This window comes from Callionymus lyra, chromosome 2, assembly GCF_982586985.1.
Source record: "Callionymus lyra chromosome 2, fCalLyr1.hap1.1, whole genome shotgun sequence".
Lineage (NCBI taxonomy): Eukaryota > Metazoa > Chordata > Actinopteri > Syngnathiformes > Callionymidae > Callionymus > Callionymus lyra.
Window position 1 is genome coordinate 6,863,173 of NC_141819.1, and position 20,119 is coordinate 6,883,291.

General features: G+C 42.6%; 1 protein-coding gene across 1 annotated transcript in view; it reads left to right on the plus strand.

Annotated features, from left to right (window-relative positions):
- map1sa (microtubule-associated protein 1Sa) overlaps positions 1 to 19,664 on the plus strand; it is a 23,938-nt gene extending 4,274 nt beyond the window's left edge. The window contains exons 2-7 of the mRNA XM_087783349.1: positions 4,001 to 4,102; positions 8,554 to 8,636; positions 10,504 to 10,644; positions 12,783 to 15,765; positions 17,791 to 18,011; positions 18,079 to 19,664. Of these exons, the coding sequence (XP_087639475.1) occupies positions 4,001 to 4,102; positions 8,554 to 8,636; positions 10,504 to 10,644; positions 12,783 to 15,765; positions 17,791 to 18,011; positions 18,079 to 18,234 (3,686 nt within the window). The 3' untranslated portion in view covers positions 18,235 to 19,664. The remainder of the gene's footprint in view (positions 1 to 4,000; positions 4,103 to 8,553; positions 8,637 to 10,503; positions 10,645 to 12,782; positions 15,766 to 17,790; positions 18,012 to 18,078) is intronic.
- The last annotated feature ends 455 nt before the right edge of the window (positions 19,665 to 20,119 follow it).

Genomic DNA, 20,119 nt, shown 5'->3' on the forward strand with positions numbered 1-20,119 from the left:
AGTGTCTTTTTGGGCGAAGATGAAGACGAAGACGAAAACCACTGAGCTCCAGTCGCTACATTAAAATGAACAAACATTTTTGTCTATAATTCGAAAAAGATCAGATTACTCTGAAAATAATCCCAACATTAGTCGACACGAGGAAGTAGAAAATGAGAGAAGTTTGAATTTTGGGGACGATCTATCACTTTAAAGTGGCTTGTCAATCAATTTCCCAAGGACTGAACTACATCAAAACTATAGAAGTGAACTTGTCGTGAAAACAACCTTCCGTCTCAATTCTTGAAAGGTGTCATCGAGCCGCTGAAGAGGAAGTGCCGCTTCATCACTTCCTCTCTGTGATGTCGTTGATGTGTCACAGCTGTGATGATGGACAGAACTGCAGACTCACACTTGCTTCTGAAATCTCAAATGTTTGTTGATCAACGAACGATGACGCGCTCTCGTCTTTTTTCTTTTTTTTTTTACGAAACCTTTTTTACTTGTAAATATTTAACTTTATCTCGTATAAATCACTCATCAACTAAGATTTATCAACAACAGAAGCTTCGGGAAGTTAAAGTGATACTTGACCAAACATCTCCCTCGTTTTCTACTGTCGTCCAATGTTGGATCATCTGTTCTTTTTAGAGTTATAGACAAACACGTTTGTTCATTTTAATGTAGCGACTGGAGCTCGGTTGTCTTCGTCTTCGTCCAAAAAGACACTTAAAAACATCCAAATACCTTCAAACTGCTCGACTGTAACGTCCCTCTTGCGTTGAAGCCTCGACGTGAGAAACTTCAATAAGTCTTTATTTTAAAAGTGTTATTGGTAGTTATGTTTAAAGAATGAAAAGCGATGTAAACAGGAAGTACTTCGGACAGATATGGCGAGCACTTCCAACGGAGCCGTCAATAAGAAAGTAAGAAAATGGTAGTTGCAAATATACAGAAACTTACAACCAAGTCGACGTCCTTTGAAGTGTACTTGTGTGGTGCGATATATTTATTAGTTGAATCGAATACTTGCATGATGGAGCGAAGAAGTTTTCAGGATGCTAGCTAGGCTAATGCTAACGTGTCGGGTGATGAGACGACAACGTTTTTTTTAAATGTTTTTGTTTGATCCTCCTTGTTATTTGTCCTTTACTTTAACTTCCATTAACATTTTAAGTCTTTACATACTTATTATTTTATAGAGAAAATTGAATTATTAAGATAAATCGACCTTTTCTGGAGTCTCTGAAAATATTGATCTGATCTGTATCTGAACCCCAAAAAACGTTTTACACTTTACACTCAAGTATTGAACCAGATTGTGACGTTAACTGAACATTTAAAGTTGACCTACTGGTCAGTTGTGGTGAGCAGCCCAGATATTATGTTTATTTTGTTCTCCTGGTCTTGTGCGTGAGTCGAGGGTGAAAATTGCAGGAGATCATCTGACCGACACAAGTCATGGCTAGTTTAGCCACAGTAGCTCCGTAGCATTTATATCACTTGCACAGATCATCGTCGTTGTGATGCGTCTTTGTTCACTTGTGTGTGTGTGTGTGTGTGTGAGTGTGTGAGTGTGTGTGTGTGTGTGTGTGTGTGTGTGTGTGTGTGTGTGTGCGACTGCCGTCACAGTCCCTCACGTCGCCTCAGGAATCGTACACATTCCTCATCGGACACAAGATCACGGTGCCATGATTTCATTCCTCTGATCGCATCATTGCTGGAGCTTTGTGACAAAGTCCAGTCTGGGTTTAGAACCTGTGCTGTGTCTCGAATCGCATACTAGCGTACTAAAAGTTAGTATTTTTAGTGCGTTAGTGCGTCTCAATTCTTAGTATGCGAAATCGAGTGCGCCATGCACACTAAATTGGCGTACTAACACGCCCACAAAACTGAGCATGGTTCGATGGACACTAACTACACTAAACAGCCGCCATCTTAGTGACGTTTTAAACGGAAGTTATGTCATATATAAATGCATATATATTAATATACTTACAGGAGCATTTTTCTGTGGGAGGATGAGACGTCTTCACTGCTGATACCAGCTTAAATATCTCGTGAATATTTAAATTCTCATATTTTTTCTTTATTTCTTTTTCCAAACTTGCAAAACGTGCTGCCAGCAGGTGTCGCTAGTGTTCCTACAGCTGGTTGAAACATCGTTAAATAGAAGTAGAAGAAGAAGCTGTCGCGTCATTTCCTGTTGGTGTGTAGCAGCAGAGTTTGATTTGAGACATACTATCTGTGGAGAATTTGCGTACTAGTTAGTACTTACACTAAACTGATGCATACTAACTACTAGTATACTAAGAGTAGTATGCGTTTTGAGACACAGCGCTGGTCTCGGCGGTAACAGTTTGTCAAACGAGCTCCTGCGATACGATGATGTTGATAAATAAATGAATCAAAGCCTCACTCGTCTGGTGAGTTCAACATAGTTGATGTCATTTTAGTTGGTCGTTCCACGTTTGAGTATCTACAAGAACTCCTGAACACTTCCCTGTTCTCGTCTCTACATGTGCAAATGTTTCACTGACGAACTGATTAAAGCGACTCACTCAGTTATCTTCTCAACTTTGAAATACTTGACGGTTTGTTTTCTCGTCTGATTCCCGGCGATTGATGTTTACACTTTCTTCACCAAGTGCAGTCGAGGCTTGTAATCGTTGCGCAACCGGTTAAACACAATTGCGCAACCAGCTACACACAGTTGCGCAACCGGCTACACACAGTTGTGCTATATAACCACTAGAGGGTTCTGTCTCAAACCCCTGCTAATCCCATCACTGCGAAGCCCTTCCAGTAGTTTCCAGACACAAATGAATTGTTCTTCTTGTCCCACTTAAATGGATCATAAACTCAACCCAGCGAGGCTCTGTAGTATTACCGAGCGAGGCTCTGTAGTATTACCCAGTGAGGCTCTGTAGTATTACCCAGCGAGGCTCTGTAGTATTACCGAGCGAGGCTCTGTAGTATTACCCAGCGAGGCTCTGTAGTATTACCGAGCGAGGCTCTGTAGTATTACCCAGTGAGGCTCTGTAGTATTACCCAGTGAGGCTCTGTAGTATTACCCAGTGAGGCTCTGTAGTATTACCCCAGTGAGGCTCTGTAGTATTAACGCAGCGAGGCTCTGTAGTACTACCCAGTGAGGCTCTGTAGTATTACCCCAGTGAGGCTCTGTAGTATTAACGCAGCGAGGCTCTGTGGTATTACCCAGTGAGGCTCTGTGGTATTACCCAGTAAGGCTCTGTAGTATTACCCCAGTGAGGCTCTGTAGTATTAACCCAGTGAGGCTCTGTAGTATTAACGCAGCGAGGCTCTGTAGTACTACCCAGTGAGGCTCTGTAGTACTACCCAGCGATGCTCTGTAGTACTACCCAGCGAGGCTCTGTAGTACTACCCAGCGAGGCTCTGTAGTACTACCCAGCGAGGCTCTGTAGTATTACCCTCCGAGGCTCTGTAGTATTACCCTCCGAGGCTCTGTAGTATTAACCCAGTGAGGCTCTGTAGTATTATTCTGTGAGACTCTGTAGTATTACTCTGCAAGGCTCTGTAGTATTACCCAGTGAGGCTCTGTAGTATTACTCCTTGAGGCTCTGTAGTATTACTCCTTGAGGCTCTGTAGTATTACTGTGTGAGGTTCTGTAGTATTACTCCTCCAGGCTCTGTAGTATTACTCCGCCAGGCTCTGTAAATTTACTCCACGAGATTCTGTTGTATTACTCAACGAGACTCTAGTATTACTCAAAGAGTCTCTGTAGTGTTAATCTACGAGGCTTTGTAGTATTACTCTGAATTAGTACAATAAACTATGCATGAATATATTGTTCTTTTCACAATTGCAGAGAGGAAACATAAATTTTGGCCTGAAAAATGTAATCAATGATTTGAATCAGTTTTAAACTTTAACAATGAAAGTCTTCGTTCTTCCTGCAGCGATACAAGGTCCAGGAGGATGAGTTCATAGACGCCACATTACTGTACACATCATTCACACACATGTGTTGTGTTGTTGCAGGTGTGCGATGTTGGTCAGTAGACCTGGACGTGTCCGTGCTGGACCAGCAGCTGAAGCTCTTCGTGTCCAGACACTCTGCCTTCCTGTCCGAGGACGTCCGAGGTGAGCAAGTGTGCAGCGGGAAGTGGACGTTAAACGTCTCCAAGTACAGTTTTCTTTGAGTTTATTTGAGTATTCATCGAGTTAAACTCATCCATCGAGTCTTTGAAACGCGTCGCGAGATTCCAGCTTGTGATACGAACTTGTGTGCCGGAGTGAAGTCGACACATCGGGTCGAGAGGAAACACAATATTTAGTGCGACTGCAGGAAGGAACTGAAATGGGCTGAAGTGAGACGAGGGAAGAGAACAACTGCTGGTTTGTTGAGAGGTCAAAGGTCGGGAGACTGGATGACATCACAGGCGCGATGAACAGAAATATTATCGTCGAACACAATCAGCTGATGGTCTGCTGAAACACACACACACACACACACAGACACAGACACAGACACACACACTTAAAGACATGCGTAGAGACGTACATGCAGACATACACACAAACGCATGCAGACACACGCAGACACACACACGCACATGTGCACACACACACAAACAAACACGTAAAGACATGCGTAGACACATGCACGCAAAGACATACACACACATGCGGACACACATGCGGACACACACACATGCGGACACAAACACATGCGCGCAGACACACACACACACGTGCACACGTGCACACATGCAGACAGACACACACACACACACGCACATCCGCACACACACATGCGCACACACACACATGCGGACACACACACATGCGGACACAAACACATGCGTGCACACACACCAATATGCAGACACACACACACATGTGCACAAACACACACGTGAAGACATGCGTAGACACACACACACACACACACACACACACACACACACACACAAACGCATGCAGACACACGCACACAAAGACATGCAGACACCCACACATTTGCACACACACACACACACACACACACACACACACACACACACACAAACGCATGCAGACACACGCACACAAAGACATGCAGACACACACACACACACACACACACACAAACGCATGCAGACACACACACACAAAGACATGCAGACACACACACATTTGCACACACACACACACACACACGAACGCACAGACATGCACATGCAGACGGGCACTTGCCCACACACGCAGACACACACACATACGCACAGACACACACACAGGCACGCACATAGACATGCATACATACATGCATACGCACACTCAACGTAACACCAACCCGCACACACACACACAAAGACCCTTTCCCACGCACAAACGTATGCACATAGACACACATACACTCAGACGTATATGCACAGACACACATAAACGGACGCAAACGCACATACGGACAAACGCACAGGATCAACAGTTGACTCTTGTACACACAGGAACTTACAGGCGTCACCAAACACAGTGATACTGATACTTAACAAACGCACAACCCAATGACGCACAGAAGTAGAAAAAATATAAAAGTCACACTATCATGACCAGCGAGGCTGTCGACAACATCCTCAACACACCTTGTTGGACACAAACAACACACACACTCACATGCAGAAACTCCTTCAGTAGCTGACGCACACAAGCAAAGACATGTAGACCAACGCACACTCGAATGCACAGGATAAACACACACGGACACACACCAACATCCCTGATGTCACGCTAGAGGTGAGATTAAAGGGGCGGAGCTACTGAAACGTGTCCCTGAAAATAGCCCACAGGAGGGAAGTGCTTCCTGCTGGCGGGTCAAAGGTCAAGTCATGCGACGACGCTAATACTATGATGTCGAGACCTTATCCCGTCTGTTGGTGACAGGATGTGACGCCACCTGATGGTGGTCAGGCGTCGCCGCAGCCGAGGGAGGATGTAAAGCGGCTCAATAACTCTTTACTCATGTTTGTCGTCGTGTTAATGGGATTAAATTAAGTCGTTTCCCGACGTGTTTTATCAGGCGTTTCATCTTCGTGCTGATTGTTTAATCCGCTCCACGCATTCTTTCATGGTTTTCTTTTTAGATTCAAATCAACAACAATAAGTTCAGAGTCAAGTCGTGTGTTTAAAACGAACACGAGGATTATTTAACGACGTTTGAAAAAGCCTGATGAGACAAAACCTCTTTTTGTTGCTTTAATTTTTGACTTCGCGACAGAGAAACTTGTTTGACCCTTTAATTGTTGCCGAGGTGACGAGAGGACGCAGAAATATTGGCTTCCATAGAAAGTAGTTTTATTATAGTCCCTCACTTTTTTTTACTCTTCTGAATCTTTAAAAATGTTTTATTTAGTTTTGTAAACATCGAGTCCAGGTAAATGTTTCCTCTCTTTATTTTGCCAACTTCCTTGTTCTTTCTCTTATTATTCTCTTATTCAAGTTTTTGCTGCACGATGTATCGGAAAAATATCGATATCGTGATATTGGCTCGTGCGATATGCATATCTAAACCATCTGCGATAATTTATAATTTTTATTGTATAAATCAATAATTTCTTAAATGCACACTTCGACCAATCAGTGTCACGTTCTATAAAGTTGTCAATTTGTACTTCTATGTCTCGTTGTTGTTTACGTCTCCGTCTGTCTGTGAACTGTGAGGCGCAGCTTGTTAGACTCGGTTGCTATGGCGACACCACGTCTTGCTGGCGCGCTGACTTAGCTCAGTTTATACACGGAAGTAATACTAACTTCTGATCTAGTCAAACACTAGTGATCCAGTCACTCGTCTCTTTCAACCTTCTTTGTTAAAGCAACATATCGTAAGAACTTTTCATCTTGTCTCAGTTGTTTTCTTATAAGATCGTGAACTTCCAAACAAACCTGTCCGTCTTCACCGTATGCTAACGAGCTAAGTTGTTAGCGTCATTTATAAAGTGTTATGTGTGCGTGTACAAGGAGGTGGGTTTATTATTGATTTGGTGATATCACGACGCGCCGGTGGCTCCTCTCTGATGTCGCTCAGCACCTGCGCATGCACACGGCTACATTTTTAGGTTAAAGAAAAAAATATTGCATTAATATCTATCACAATTCAGGAGACCAATATCGCATTTATTTCCAATATCATGCAGCCCTAACATCTACACGTCCATGAAACTCTTGTTTGTCTCCAATATTCTTTCTCCATTTGTTAACTAATGCAAATTTTCATGTCATCGGCAAACATCATGGTTCATGGATGTCCTTCCTTGACCGTCAGTCTGTCCGTCAAACAATAGAAGAATGATTAGATTTTGACTTTAAAACAGATTTGTTTGTTTCATTCATGGACTTGATCTTGATCTGACTTCAATATCAATAAACGCTGAAATCTAGTAATGTTGATTAAATCAAAATATTGTTTTACAAGCATTTCTCTGTTTATCCCCTTTTTAGTTTTCTCTCTTTTTGACATTTGCCTTTTAAATAAATATAATTTTAAACTATTTATTTTTTTGTACTGTTTTTAAAATCGAGCGTTGAAAACATTTTCCTCGACGGCAACGATTAAAAGTGTAGTTTAAGTTTTAATTGATTTGACTGATGGCTTTGATTAATATCTGCGTGTCTTGTTTTCATCCCTTCTTCCTCCACATTTTCTTTTTAACTTCACAACTAACAGAATAAAACAAAATATATATTTTTAACTTCACAACTGACGGAAGAAAATAAAATTTATATTTTAACTTCACAACTAACGGAAGAAAATAAAATATATATTTTTAACTTCATGACTAACAGAAGAAAATAAAATATATATTTTTAACTTCACAACTAACAGAAGAAAATAAAATGTATATTTTTAACTTCACAACTAACAGAATAAAATAAAATGTATATTTTTAACTTCACAACTAACAGAATAAAATATATAATTTTAACTTCACAACTTACAGAAGAAAATAAAATATGCACACACACACACACACACACACTCACACTCCTTCACTTGAGATGCTCCTGATGTAATAAAAAAGTTGTCACAGCAACCACAACATGAAAAGGGGCCCCGGGGGCCATGTGCAGCCCTTTGATTTCATTTATGAGGCCGACAGGAGTGGAAGCTGCAAACCTCTATAGATGTGTTGTTGTAGTTTCTCTTGTCAAACATAAACTCTCCAGCCAAGACGTTTGTTCAAGTTTTTCTCATCCCAAATTTTTTTTTTTTTTTTTTTTTTTTTTCAGCAATAGAAAATAACTCCAGTTCTTAAACATCTACGTCTTCATACCGTTGTGGTCGTTGAATCTCAGGCTCATTTCTGCAGCTCTGTCATTACTGTGTCCTTCATACGAGCGAACGTTGCCACAAACAATGAGTGTTGTCACCACATCTGCTGTGGAAGTGGACTTTGGGTTTGACTGAAGGTCTCGCTTCTGCGCTCCACGCCTGGACAAACCTTCCCATGTTTGTCGTGCGTCAGAACCGGTCCAAGCTCGCTCCAAAAATATACCCGCAGTTCAGAGGTGGTTGTTGAGGGGAGAATATAAACGATGTTTCGTTTCTGCTGCAGGTCAACGCACCCTCCAGCACCGAGGGGACGTCCTGGACACGCAGGTGGTCGTGAATCCAGCTCATGACTTCGTCTGCTCGGAGGTGAGAACAAACGATGATCTGTTGTTGGTGTGGAAGGCATGACTGAAGACGAGCATGCTGGGTAGGCTGGTGCCTTCGTGATCGTTGACCGGGAGAAAATAAACAAATGAATGGCAGCTAATGTTGCTACATGAATTTAGCCACGTTAATGCTCATTTTTGTTTGTCTTGAATTTAAATATCGATATAAATGCGATACTTTGTAGCCGCGAGTACTGTATTGGAGGTCCGGGGGTTTATAGAAGGAAAAACGATGCAATATTTCCCTTTCGTCTATTTCAGCGCTTTGGTGTCGACATGATCGTAGAAAAATATCACTTATAACGCTCAGTCTCGCGGGACTTGCATCAGTTTCCCGCGAAACTGAGCGACATCAGAGAGGAGCCGCCGGCTCGTCGTGATATCACCAAATCAATAATAAATCCACCTCCTTGTACACGCACACATAACAGTTTATAAATGATGCTAACAACTTAGCTCGTTAGCATACGGTGAAGACGGACATAACACTTAATAAATGACGCTAACAACTTAGCTTGTTAGCATACGGTGAAGACGGACACATAACACTTTATAAATGACGCTAACAACTTAGCTTGTTAGCATACGGTGAAGACGGACACATAACACTTTATAAATGTCGTAACAACTTAGCTTGTTAGCATATGGTGAAGACGGACACATAACACTTTATAAATGACGCTAACAACTTAGCTCGTTAGCGTTTATATATTTTCACATCTGAATTGAGAGCAACAGGGAACATTGAAGAATGAAGAAATTATTGAAAAAAAGATCGGTATCACAATATTGGCACGTACGATATGCATATAGAAAACATGTGCGATCATTTATAATTTCTTGTCGTATAAATCAAGCATTTCTTAAATGCGCACTTCAACCAATCAGAGTCACGTTCTATAAAAATGTCAATTCGTACTTCTATGTCTCGTTGTCGTTTACGTCTCCGTCTGTCTGTGAACTGTGCGGCTCAGCTTGATAGACTCTGTGACTTAGCGCGGCTCAGTATATACACGGAAGTAATACTAACTTGTGATCTACTCAAACACTAGTAATCCAGTCACTAGTCTCTTTCAACCTCTTTTGTTAAAGCAACATATTGTAAGAACTTTTCATCGTCTCAGTTGTTTTCTTATAAGATCGTGAACTTCCAAACAAACCTCTCCGTCTTCATCGTATGCTAACGAGCTAAGTTGTTAGCGTCATTTATAAAGTGTTATGTGTGCGTGTACAAGGAGGTGGATTTATTATTGATTTGTTGATATCACGACGCGCCGGCGGCTCCTCTCTGATGTCGCTCAGTTTCACAGGAAACCGATGCAAGTCCCGCGAGACTGAGCGTTATAAGTGATATTTTTCTACGATCATGTCGACACCGAAGCGCGGAAATAGACTAAAGGGAAGTATCGCATTGTTTTCCTTCTTTAAACCCCCGGACCTCCACTACAGTACTCGAGGCTACATTTTTAGGTATAATTAAAAAAATATCGCATTAATATCGATGCCACAATTCAAGTCAAACGAACATTAGCATTTATGTGGCTAACTCCATGTAGCAATTCAAGACGCCAATATCGAATATCGCGCTAATTTCCAACATCGTGCAGCCCTTATGATGAATGTAACAAAAATTGTTTGTTATGACAAATATTTTTTTTTCAAGATACTTTGATCTGATCTAACTAATTATTTGAGAAAGTGTTAAGGATGACGAGTTGATGTGTAGGAAGTTGTAAATTCAAGGAGCGTTTCTCCTCGTCCGGCGTGGGTCTGCTCGGGTCTGGGAAGGTTCCGCTCTGATGTGATTAGACTCGCAGCGAGGAAGAAGTAAGACTTCCTGTTTGCAGGTCCGGCGGCTGCTCTGCGACTCGCCTCGACACAAACTGCTGGTGCTGGCCGGCCAGTGCGTGGAGGAGCTCGGAGACCTGGTGCTGCAGAGCGGCTGCTTCTCCGCCGGAGACCTCCTGCAGATCCTGACCGATGAGGAGGTGAGCGGGAGCGTACCGGGTGTGTTCTGACCCGGTTTATTATCTGCCGAGGGGAAAACACCGTTTGTGCAGCTTAGGTTTTGAGACGTTTGAACGTTGAGGAGCTTCCTCTTTTTCCAGCTTTATTTTTAAGAGTTTGATCATATTTACCCCCAAAAAAGATGCAAAATGAACGATTTCAGCTACAAATACGCACCTAAAACTCTGCCTTATCTTGGTTGCATCGAAGCGGTTACTTATCACTTCATATTGTTTGTTTATTTTGTTCAATGTTGTCTTTGAATTAGACTTGAAGATTTTTTGGAACATGTAGTCTAAAAATAGAAGAACCCATAACTGACTTTTCTCGACTTAAATCGATGGAGAAAATAATAAAGTATAGTAGCAGAAGTAAATGAGGAGGAAGAAGCACTAGTTGTTTAAAGTTTCACTGTAAAATGATTTATGTAATTGATCAAATCTGCTGAGGTCCTTCCTGAAGTGGGCGGAGCTTGAGATAATATTTCAATGAAAAGATAGTTTTGTACAAACATGATACAATAGAGGTTGAATATCTATTTAAGAGACACTAAAATCAACAGTTTTCATATTTTTAGATTGAGTTGAAATGGTTAAGTTTAATAAACAACATTGTCGTTTTGTTGCTTCAGATGGAAAGAGGAAGCTGTGAATGTCTTCTTTTTTTTTTTACAAGAGCTCTTTTTAGACGATGTAATGTTCAAGTATAGAAACAACCATATTGAACCATATTGTAAAATATGAATTTAGATGAATCTGTTTCTCTCTTTTTCTCTCACTCTCTTTCTCTCTCTCTTTCTTTTGCTCTCTCTCTCTTTTTCTCTTTCTCTCCTTTGCTCTTTCTCTTTCTCTCTTTTTTCTCTCTTTCTTTTGCTCTTTCTCTTTTTGTCTTTTTTCTCTTTCTTTTGCTCTTTCTCTTTTTGTCTTTGTTTCTTTATCTCTCCGTTTCTTTTCCCCTTTCTCTCTCTTTTTTCTTTTTCACTTTTTCCTTTCTCTCTTTTCCTTTCTCTCTTTTCTCTTTCTTTTTCTCTGTTTTTTTATGTCTCTCTTTTCCCTTTCTCTCTCTTTTTTCTTTTTCCCTTTTTCCTTTCTCTCTTTTCCTTTCTCTCTTTTCTCTTTCTTTTTCTCTGTTTTTTTATGTCTCTCTTTTCCCTTTCTCTCTCTTTTCTCTTTTTCTCTATTTTCTCTTCCTCTCTCTCCCTTTTTCCCTTTCTCTCTATTTTCTCTTTTACTTTCTCTCTCTCTTTTCCCTTTCTCTCTATTTTCTCTTTCTCTCCCTTCTCTTATGCTGTTGTTCTCTTTCTCTCTGTTTCTTTCTCTCTCTTTTTCCCTTTCTCTGTCTTTTCTCTTTCTCTCCTTTTCCCATTCTCCGTTTCTTTCTCTCTCTATTTTTCTCTTTCTCCTTTCTTTTTCTCTTTCTCTCTCCCTCTCTCTCTTTTTCGTTCTCTCTTTTTCTCTTTATTTATCTATCTTTTTCTCTCTCTCTACTCTCTTCAGTCTTAGAAAGTGATTTAGATTGCTATCTGTGGTCCATGAGGTGCATGAGAGCGACAGGTGAGACGGAGCAAGTGATGAAGACGGGAAACATCCGTCTTCACTTGAAAATGAAGGCTAAATCAAAATAGTTTCCGTGTGACCTTCACATGCCTGGACTATCTCATGTTTCACGGAGCAGCTAAACAAATGGTTCCAGTCCCATGTGACCTCATGACCATCAACATATTTCCATGAGATGCTATAGTTGATATTAAGATTCACAGCTTCATACGAGAGTCCTGGAAAGTTAGAAAGATAGATAGACTTTATTCATCTCTCTGGAGATCTCCTTTTAGGTTCCAGTCCACAGCAAGTTTCATAAAAGCAGAACAAAAACAAACAAAATAACAAAGTGCAAGTAAAAAGAACATAGATTAAAAGGAAATAACTAAACTAAAAGAAGAAAAAGCATACAAATATTAACATGGAATACAATCATCTTTTCACTCCTGCCCCCAAACTCAGAATTAAACAATCTAATAGCACGAGGAATGAATGAGTCCCTGAGTCTATTAGTGTTGCATCATGGGGAGGATTTATATAGGAGTTCCCATCATATCTAAAGACTCCTCTCTGTGTCTCAGGTCGCAGAGTGTCTGGCGTCAGGAGACGGGACCAAGAAGTCCACTCTGACCCTCAGCTGTCCCGACTACGGACTGTGGAAGGTGTTTGAAAACCCTTTGCAAGACGTCTTAAACGTCCAGGTAAACCCTCCCCTGGTCCTCCCGGAGATGGAAGGTCTGCAAGAATTCACCGAGTACCTCTCGGAGTCTCTGGAGCCTGAATCCCCCTTCGACCTGCTGGAGCCGCCGGGCACGGCCGGGTTCTTAAAGCTGTCTCGACCCTGCTGCTACATCTTCCCCGGCGGGCGTGGGGACTCCGCCTTCTTTGCCGTCAACGGCTTCAACGTCCTGATCAACGGAGGCTCCGATTCCCGCTCCTGCTTCTGGAAACTGGTCCGACATCTCGACAGAATTGACTCTGTGCTCTTGACCCACATCGGCGTGGACAACCTTCCGGGCCTGAACAGTTTCCTCCAGAGAAAAGTAGCCGAGCAGGACGACGAGTGCGCGACGTCTCACACGGAAGAGGATTGGACGAAGAACCTCATCTCTCCTGAGATCGGCGTGGTGTTCCTTAATGCCCCCGAGAGATTAAAGTCCATCATGGCGGATCCCCTCGAGCTCCGTGGTGCTGACCAGGCAGCGCTTGCGCTCCAACACATGGAGAAACTGTCCATCAAACCAGAAGCTCTGAGCCGGCCAAACGGACCCAGCATCGAACCCGTCATCTTGTTTCAGAAAATGGGCGTCGGCCGCCTGGAGATGTACACACTCAATCCAGTCCGTGGCAGTAAAGAACTCGACTCCTTGATGCAGACTTGGCCGAATGAGCCGACCGTGAAGCTCTCGGATCTTCCGCTGCAGTGCCTCGCGTCTGTTTGCGTGTTGTTAGTTTGGCATCCATTCAGCCCGCACGAGAAAATAGTCCGTGTTCTGTTCCCGGGATGCACGCCGCAGCCTAAAATCCTCGAAGGACTTGAAAAACTCAAACATTTAGATTTCCTCAAAGTGTCTGTTGCATGCCTGAAGGACATCGAGACTTCCAAAACGGAGAAGCAACCAAAGCGTACAGAGAGCAAAGAAAGCCTCAAGTCCATCACAAAGGACTCAAGACCCACCAGTGCCTTGCTGAGAGACAAACCTGCTCGAGTTGAAGTGAAAAAACAGGAGATCAAGATGAGGCCAAAAGCGGCTGTCGAGGCTACTTCAAAGGAGAAGAAGGACGTAGAAGAAAAGACGAAAGTAAAGGATCTGGAGTCAAAGTTAAAGCCTCCAAAGCCTTTGGAGAGGCTGGTTTCTAAGAAAGACGTGGTCAAAGATGAGAAGAAGGAAGTCAAAAAGAAGGAAGAGAAAGTTGCCGTGGTAAAGAAGGAAGAGACGGCGGAGAAGAAGAAGGAGTCTTTAAGAAAGGAAATGTTAAGTGCAAAACCAAAGAAGGACTTAAAGCTGGAGCCAAAAAAAGAAGCCAAGAAGGAAGTGAAACTGGATGAGAAGAAATCGGCCAAACCAGCAGTGAAGGAGGTTGTGAAAACGAACGGAACGGAGATGAAAAAACCGGCCGGAAAAATTGGATCTCTAAAAAAAGACGGGACTCTTCCGAAGAAAGACGTTTCCAACAAAGGGACGAAGGGTAAACCGCCAAAGGAGCAGGAAGAGTTAAAAAGGTCGATACCCGGAGACCTCGCCGTCCGACTGGGAGGTCCGAGTTTGAACAACAACAACGGGAACAACAACCAAATAACGGACGTGGAGAAGGTAGACGACTCGGTGACGAATCAAAATCTCATCGAGAGTCCTGAGAAGCTGCGTGGCACGGATGAGGACGTTGCGACGCGCACACCCCGGAAGAAGATCTCCAAAGGAAACCTCAGCGTCAACTTCAACCTGGCTACCACGGAATACCAACCCGTGGCGGAGCCGATGAAACTGGATGCTGAGGACAAAGTCTTCTCTCCCGTCGATTCTGCTCCCAACAGTGCCGGACACACACCGTTCCATCGATCCGCCGACTATGACTTCCCGGGCTTCGGAGACGACGGCAGCCTTGAAGGGGTCAGATCCAGTTTAGGCTTCGAGGACTGCAACCAAGGAGAGTCTGGCCAGACGTCGGACATGAGCTCCTTAAGGGAGGGTCTGGAGAACTCCACGTCCTCGCAGGATAAACGGTCCAGTCTCCTGACTCTGAGTCCGTTTAAAGACAACATGCCGGACTCGTCTCCCACCATCATGTCCATGCCGGCAGAGGTCTGCTCTCCTCACTCCACGGAGGTTGACGAGTCCTTGTCAGGCTCCTATGAACAAGTCCCCCCTCCCAGAGGCGGACTCCAGTCTAACGGACACCCTCTAGACCATTCCACAGAACTGGCCCTGCACATGATTTCGGTCAACGGCCGGTGTCCAAACGGCTCTCAGGGCCACATCCATGGGTTGCCGGACCTGATTGAAGAGGTCCCGCACGATGTGGATCTCTGTTTGGTGACGCCCTGCGAGTTCCAGCACACAAAGACTCCTGAAAGCCAGCAGCACGTTTGCCTTCGACTCATTCCTGAACACAACCACGCTAAAGATCTGAGCAGCAGCGACGGCCAAGAAACTCCTCCCACCTCTGTGAGTGACTCGTTGCCGACGGCGACCGACTCTGACGTGCCGCCAGGGACCGAGGATTGTCCTTCCATTACGACGGACTCGGACGACGAGTCCAGTCATCTCCAGGACTTCTCCCTCGTGTCCTCGCTCGACCCTCCACCGGCGCCGATGAAGGACCTGCCCCCATTACCGCCTCAGCCCGGGACCTGCATGGCCGACTCGGAGGCCGACTCAAAAATACCCAAAACCTCAGTTGCCAAATCCAAGAAAACTTCAGGTACCTTGGCCCAGAATGGAAAGCCCAGACCTGGCAGTGCAGTGGGCACTTTGAAAACCATGTCCAGCCTGGACGCAAGACCATCGTCCAGAATTTCACTCGGAGGATCCAGGATCGGTACGGCCAAGTCTTCTGCTCCTGGTGAGTCCGTGTCAGGTTTGAAACTCAAGTTTATCAATGTTTCCATGATGTATAACAAGTTCAAAAACTGCAGTTATTCAAACTCATCATAAGTTGTATTAACCATTACTGTCCATTATTACTAAACTAACAGTTTCAAAGGTGGTTTTTTTTCTTCCGATTTTAATATATGATTCAAACTTTTTATTTACAATAATTAACTGCGTTATTTCTTTTGCCAATTTATAAGTGCAAAAGTCCAAATGAGTCTATTTAAAATGGATTATTTTTAATTAACAAGTAACATTCAAATATTCATGCAATGTTTGGGTTGCAATAAAACCCCTGGCCTCAAGATGGAAGCATTTATTACATTTTCCGCAACTAAAAAATTGCAAATTCCCCGTGATGACTGAGGACAAGAGGATACAGTGACTCCAGCCGCTTTTAAAGCTGATGTTTGGACATGTTTTGGTTTGAAAACAAATGAAAGTAGTTACGACTTCATCAAGAGTCACGTGGTCTGTAAATACTACAACACCAGAGTCAAGTACTGGACAATACTACACATATATACATGTTACTACACTATCACAACACCAGAGTCAAGTACTGGACAATACTACACATATATACATGTTACTACACTATCACAACACCAGAGTCAAGTACTGGACAATACTACACATAAATACTTTTTACTACAGTATCACAACACCAGAGTCAAGTACTGGACAATACTACACATATATTGTTGTTACTACACTATCACAACACCAGAGTCAAGTACTGGATAATACTACACATATATACTTGTTACTACACTATCACAACACCAGAGTCAAGTACTGGACAATACTACACATATATACTTGTTACTACACTATCACAACACCAGAGTCAAGTACTGGACAACACTACACATATATCCTTGTTACTACACTATCACAACACCAGAGTCAAGTACTGGACAATACTACACATATATCCTTGTTACTACACTATCACAACACCAGAGTCGAGTACTGGACAAAACTACACATATATCCTTGTTACTACACTATCACAACACCAGAGTCGAGTACTGGACAAAACTACACATATATCCTTGTTACTACACTATCACAACACCAGAGTCAAGTACTGGACAATACTACACATATATCCTTGTTACTACACTATCACAACACCAGAGTCAAGTACTGGACAAAACTACACATATATCCTTGTTACTACACTATCACAACACCAGAGTCGAGTACTGGACAAAACTACACATATATCCTTGTTACTACACTATCACAACACCAGAGTCAAGTACTGGACAACACTACACATATATTCCTGTTCCTACAGTATCATGATATATCACTAAATATTGTACCGATCACCCTGTATCGTGATGCGTATCGTATCACCAGAGTCTTGTCAAAATGCAACTCACAAAAAATTTAAATCGACATGTATCCATCTCAATATTTGCTACATTTTAAGGGGCAGAAAATACTTACGAAAATGTTGGGGGGGAAACTTAAGCAATTCTTTAAAACCGAATAGCGCTATATAAATACAAATTACTTACTTATTTTCTTTAATAAAAATAAAATGGTGTGCTGTCAAGATAGATACTTTTATTTCCATAGAAAATATTCACAATCCTAGCAGCACCTTTTATGGATAAACGCGTCTAAAAATTGAAAAAAATAAAATAACAGAAGGCAAAAATCAAATCTTAAACAATTCTACATAATCATTCTGATCAGTTTTACCTTCACCCCATGAGGGCCACATAAATGAAGTCAAAGGGCCCCATGTGTGGCCCCGAGGCCGTACTTTTCCTGTGTCAGCCCTAACTCGGTATAAACTCTACAACTCTCCCTCTTCAACTCACTCCTTCTCAGTGAACTCATGCAGTTGGCCAGCCTTAAGGATAAAAATGAAGATAAAAGAGTTGTGACCTAAAGAGTCTGGAAGCACAACTAGCTAGCATAGCGGCTGCAAGACAAAAACTCTCTCTTGGTAAAGACCTTGTTTCTATGGTTGCAGCGGCCACTGCCAAGAGTCCCGGGTCCGAGGCGTCTGTCGTCCACGTGGACCTGGCCTACCTTCCCTCCGGGTGCGCGTCGTCCACCGTGAACGTGGACTTCTTCAAGCGCCTGCGCTCCTCGTACTACATCGTCAGCGGCGACGACCCGGTGAAGGAGGAGGCCATGAAGGTGATCCTGGCCGCTCTGCTGGACGGCAAGAGCAGCTGGCCGGACCATCAGGTCGGTGGAGGAGGGAAGTGTTTGTCGATTTGGCGAAACGATCCTCTGACATAACGTGTCCCTGCAGGTCACCCTCATCCCGACCTTCGACTCCCTGACCATGCACGAGTGGTACCAGGAGACGCACGACCGGCAGAAGCAGCTGTCCGTCACGGTGCTGGGCAGCAACAGCACCGTGGCCATGCAGGAGGAGACGTTTCCTGCCTGCAAGGTGGAGTTCTGAGCCCCCCCCTGGGGACCAGCGGAGGAGGCTCGTCCGTGTCGAAGCACGCCCTCTGGTGGAGAAGCCATGGAAGCGAATCACGGCTAATCAAAAATGGTTCCGGTTTTATAAAGATTCTTCTGTTCAAGAGCCGTGTTGTTTGTTGGCTTCGCCTTACCCGCGATCACATGACACCCCCCTCCCCCAACCCCCCCATTTCTGCTGCAGAAATTTATACTTGTTTTGTTCTTGTTCAAAATCCTTTAATGGTCTCATCTGCGTCGTCATAATTCACATTTCCAACATAAACGCATGCACGGGCAGGGGTTGCTCCTCCCAGGTTTGACTGTTAACGTCACTTAACGTGTCAGGAGTATTTTTCGAATTTTTTTTTTTGTCTTCGGCCTTATCGACGTTACTGGACCTGCATCGACAGGCTCTTGAGGAAAGGGGCGGAGCTTTGATTGGGTTTGTCGGTGTAATGTTTGTTAATGCTGTGAGTCTCCACACTATTGTGTTGTTGTCATCTTAAGGCGGGTAGTTTGGTACAAATCGGCAACACGATCTAAAAACTGCAAACGTATTTCTTTATTTTTTTTTCGTAATTTGTGTTGTTGATTGGGGGGGGTCAGTTTGACCCAGGATGAAAGCACGACCTTGGGGCCACATGGCTCGTGGCGTCCATTATTTGGGGTGTAAACGATTTCTCTTGGTGTGATTTGTTCTTAATGTCGAGAGAAGCTCGGAGAAAATCACACAACGTTTTAGTTTTCAATGTATCCTCGATCGTATGCATATCATTTCAAACCTGTTCACATCTTTCACGTTTATCTGCTCTTGTGACTGAACCGTCCAACGTTTCACGTCAGTCACGGACAAATCCGACTTTAAATTATTTATTTATTTTCTTTAAAGATAAATCTGTTTTGTTTTTTTGAGACATTGGTACTTTAACTTAATCAGATACATATTAAAAAAAAAAGAAGCTGCATTTAATCTCTATGGGCCGTTTCTTGTGTTTGAAACATGTTTGGTTTCAGTTTCTTTGTGTGACTCGGTTTCGTTCGTATATTCAGGACCAAAACCAACGATAAGATTCAATGTTTTAAAGCTGAATCAAACACTGCACTTACAATTTTGATGCCTTTTCAGACCACGGCTTTAATTCATCCGACTAGAAATGAAAACTGGGTTTTAATAAGAATTTCTTCAGGGCTTTACATCCGTAAAATATCGTTAATATTTTCTGACTATTGCCAATCAGTTAAAGATCTTTTAAAGCCATGTTTTTGATAAATCTGTGTTGGGTTTTTTTCTCCCCCATTTCTTGTTTGTTACTCGTTTGCACAATCGAACACAGCTTCTGTTCTACGGTTGGTTTTACTGGTTGTTGTGTGAATGTCAAAACACTAAATTGAACTCTTTCCAAATAAAATAATCTCTTTATACAACATGTTTCCTGCATTTTTGTGTGTATTTAATAAACTATAATTGTGAGAAATGTAGACATCAAAGTTATTCTATCATGATTTTAATGTTGTTTCTAGAAAATCATCGTTTAATTGTATTAAATCTAACTCTAGTAAGCAACCAAATTTCCTCATTTATTTGTATAAAAATTTCTCTTGATTGATTTATTTCATGTTTATTTCTGTGACACACTTTCAGTTATTTGAGCCGCTTTAAATGATACGGTTTTCTTTTTAAAATTGCTCTTGAGTTGAACGAAAACATGGCTAACGACAATTATCTTGCTCGCATAAAAGTAATAAATTGAAGTACTTAAAAAAAAAAAAGTAAGTAATTTTTATTTGTATAGAGCTTTTCCAGACCAGGGTCACAAAGCGCTTAAACAATCAAAACAATATGCAATAAAGTATATACTTTAAAGATCAAGATAAAACTG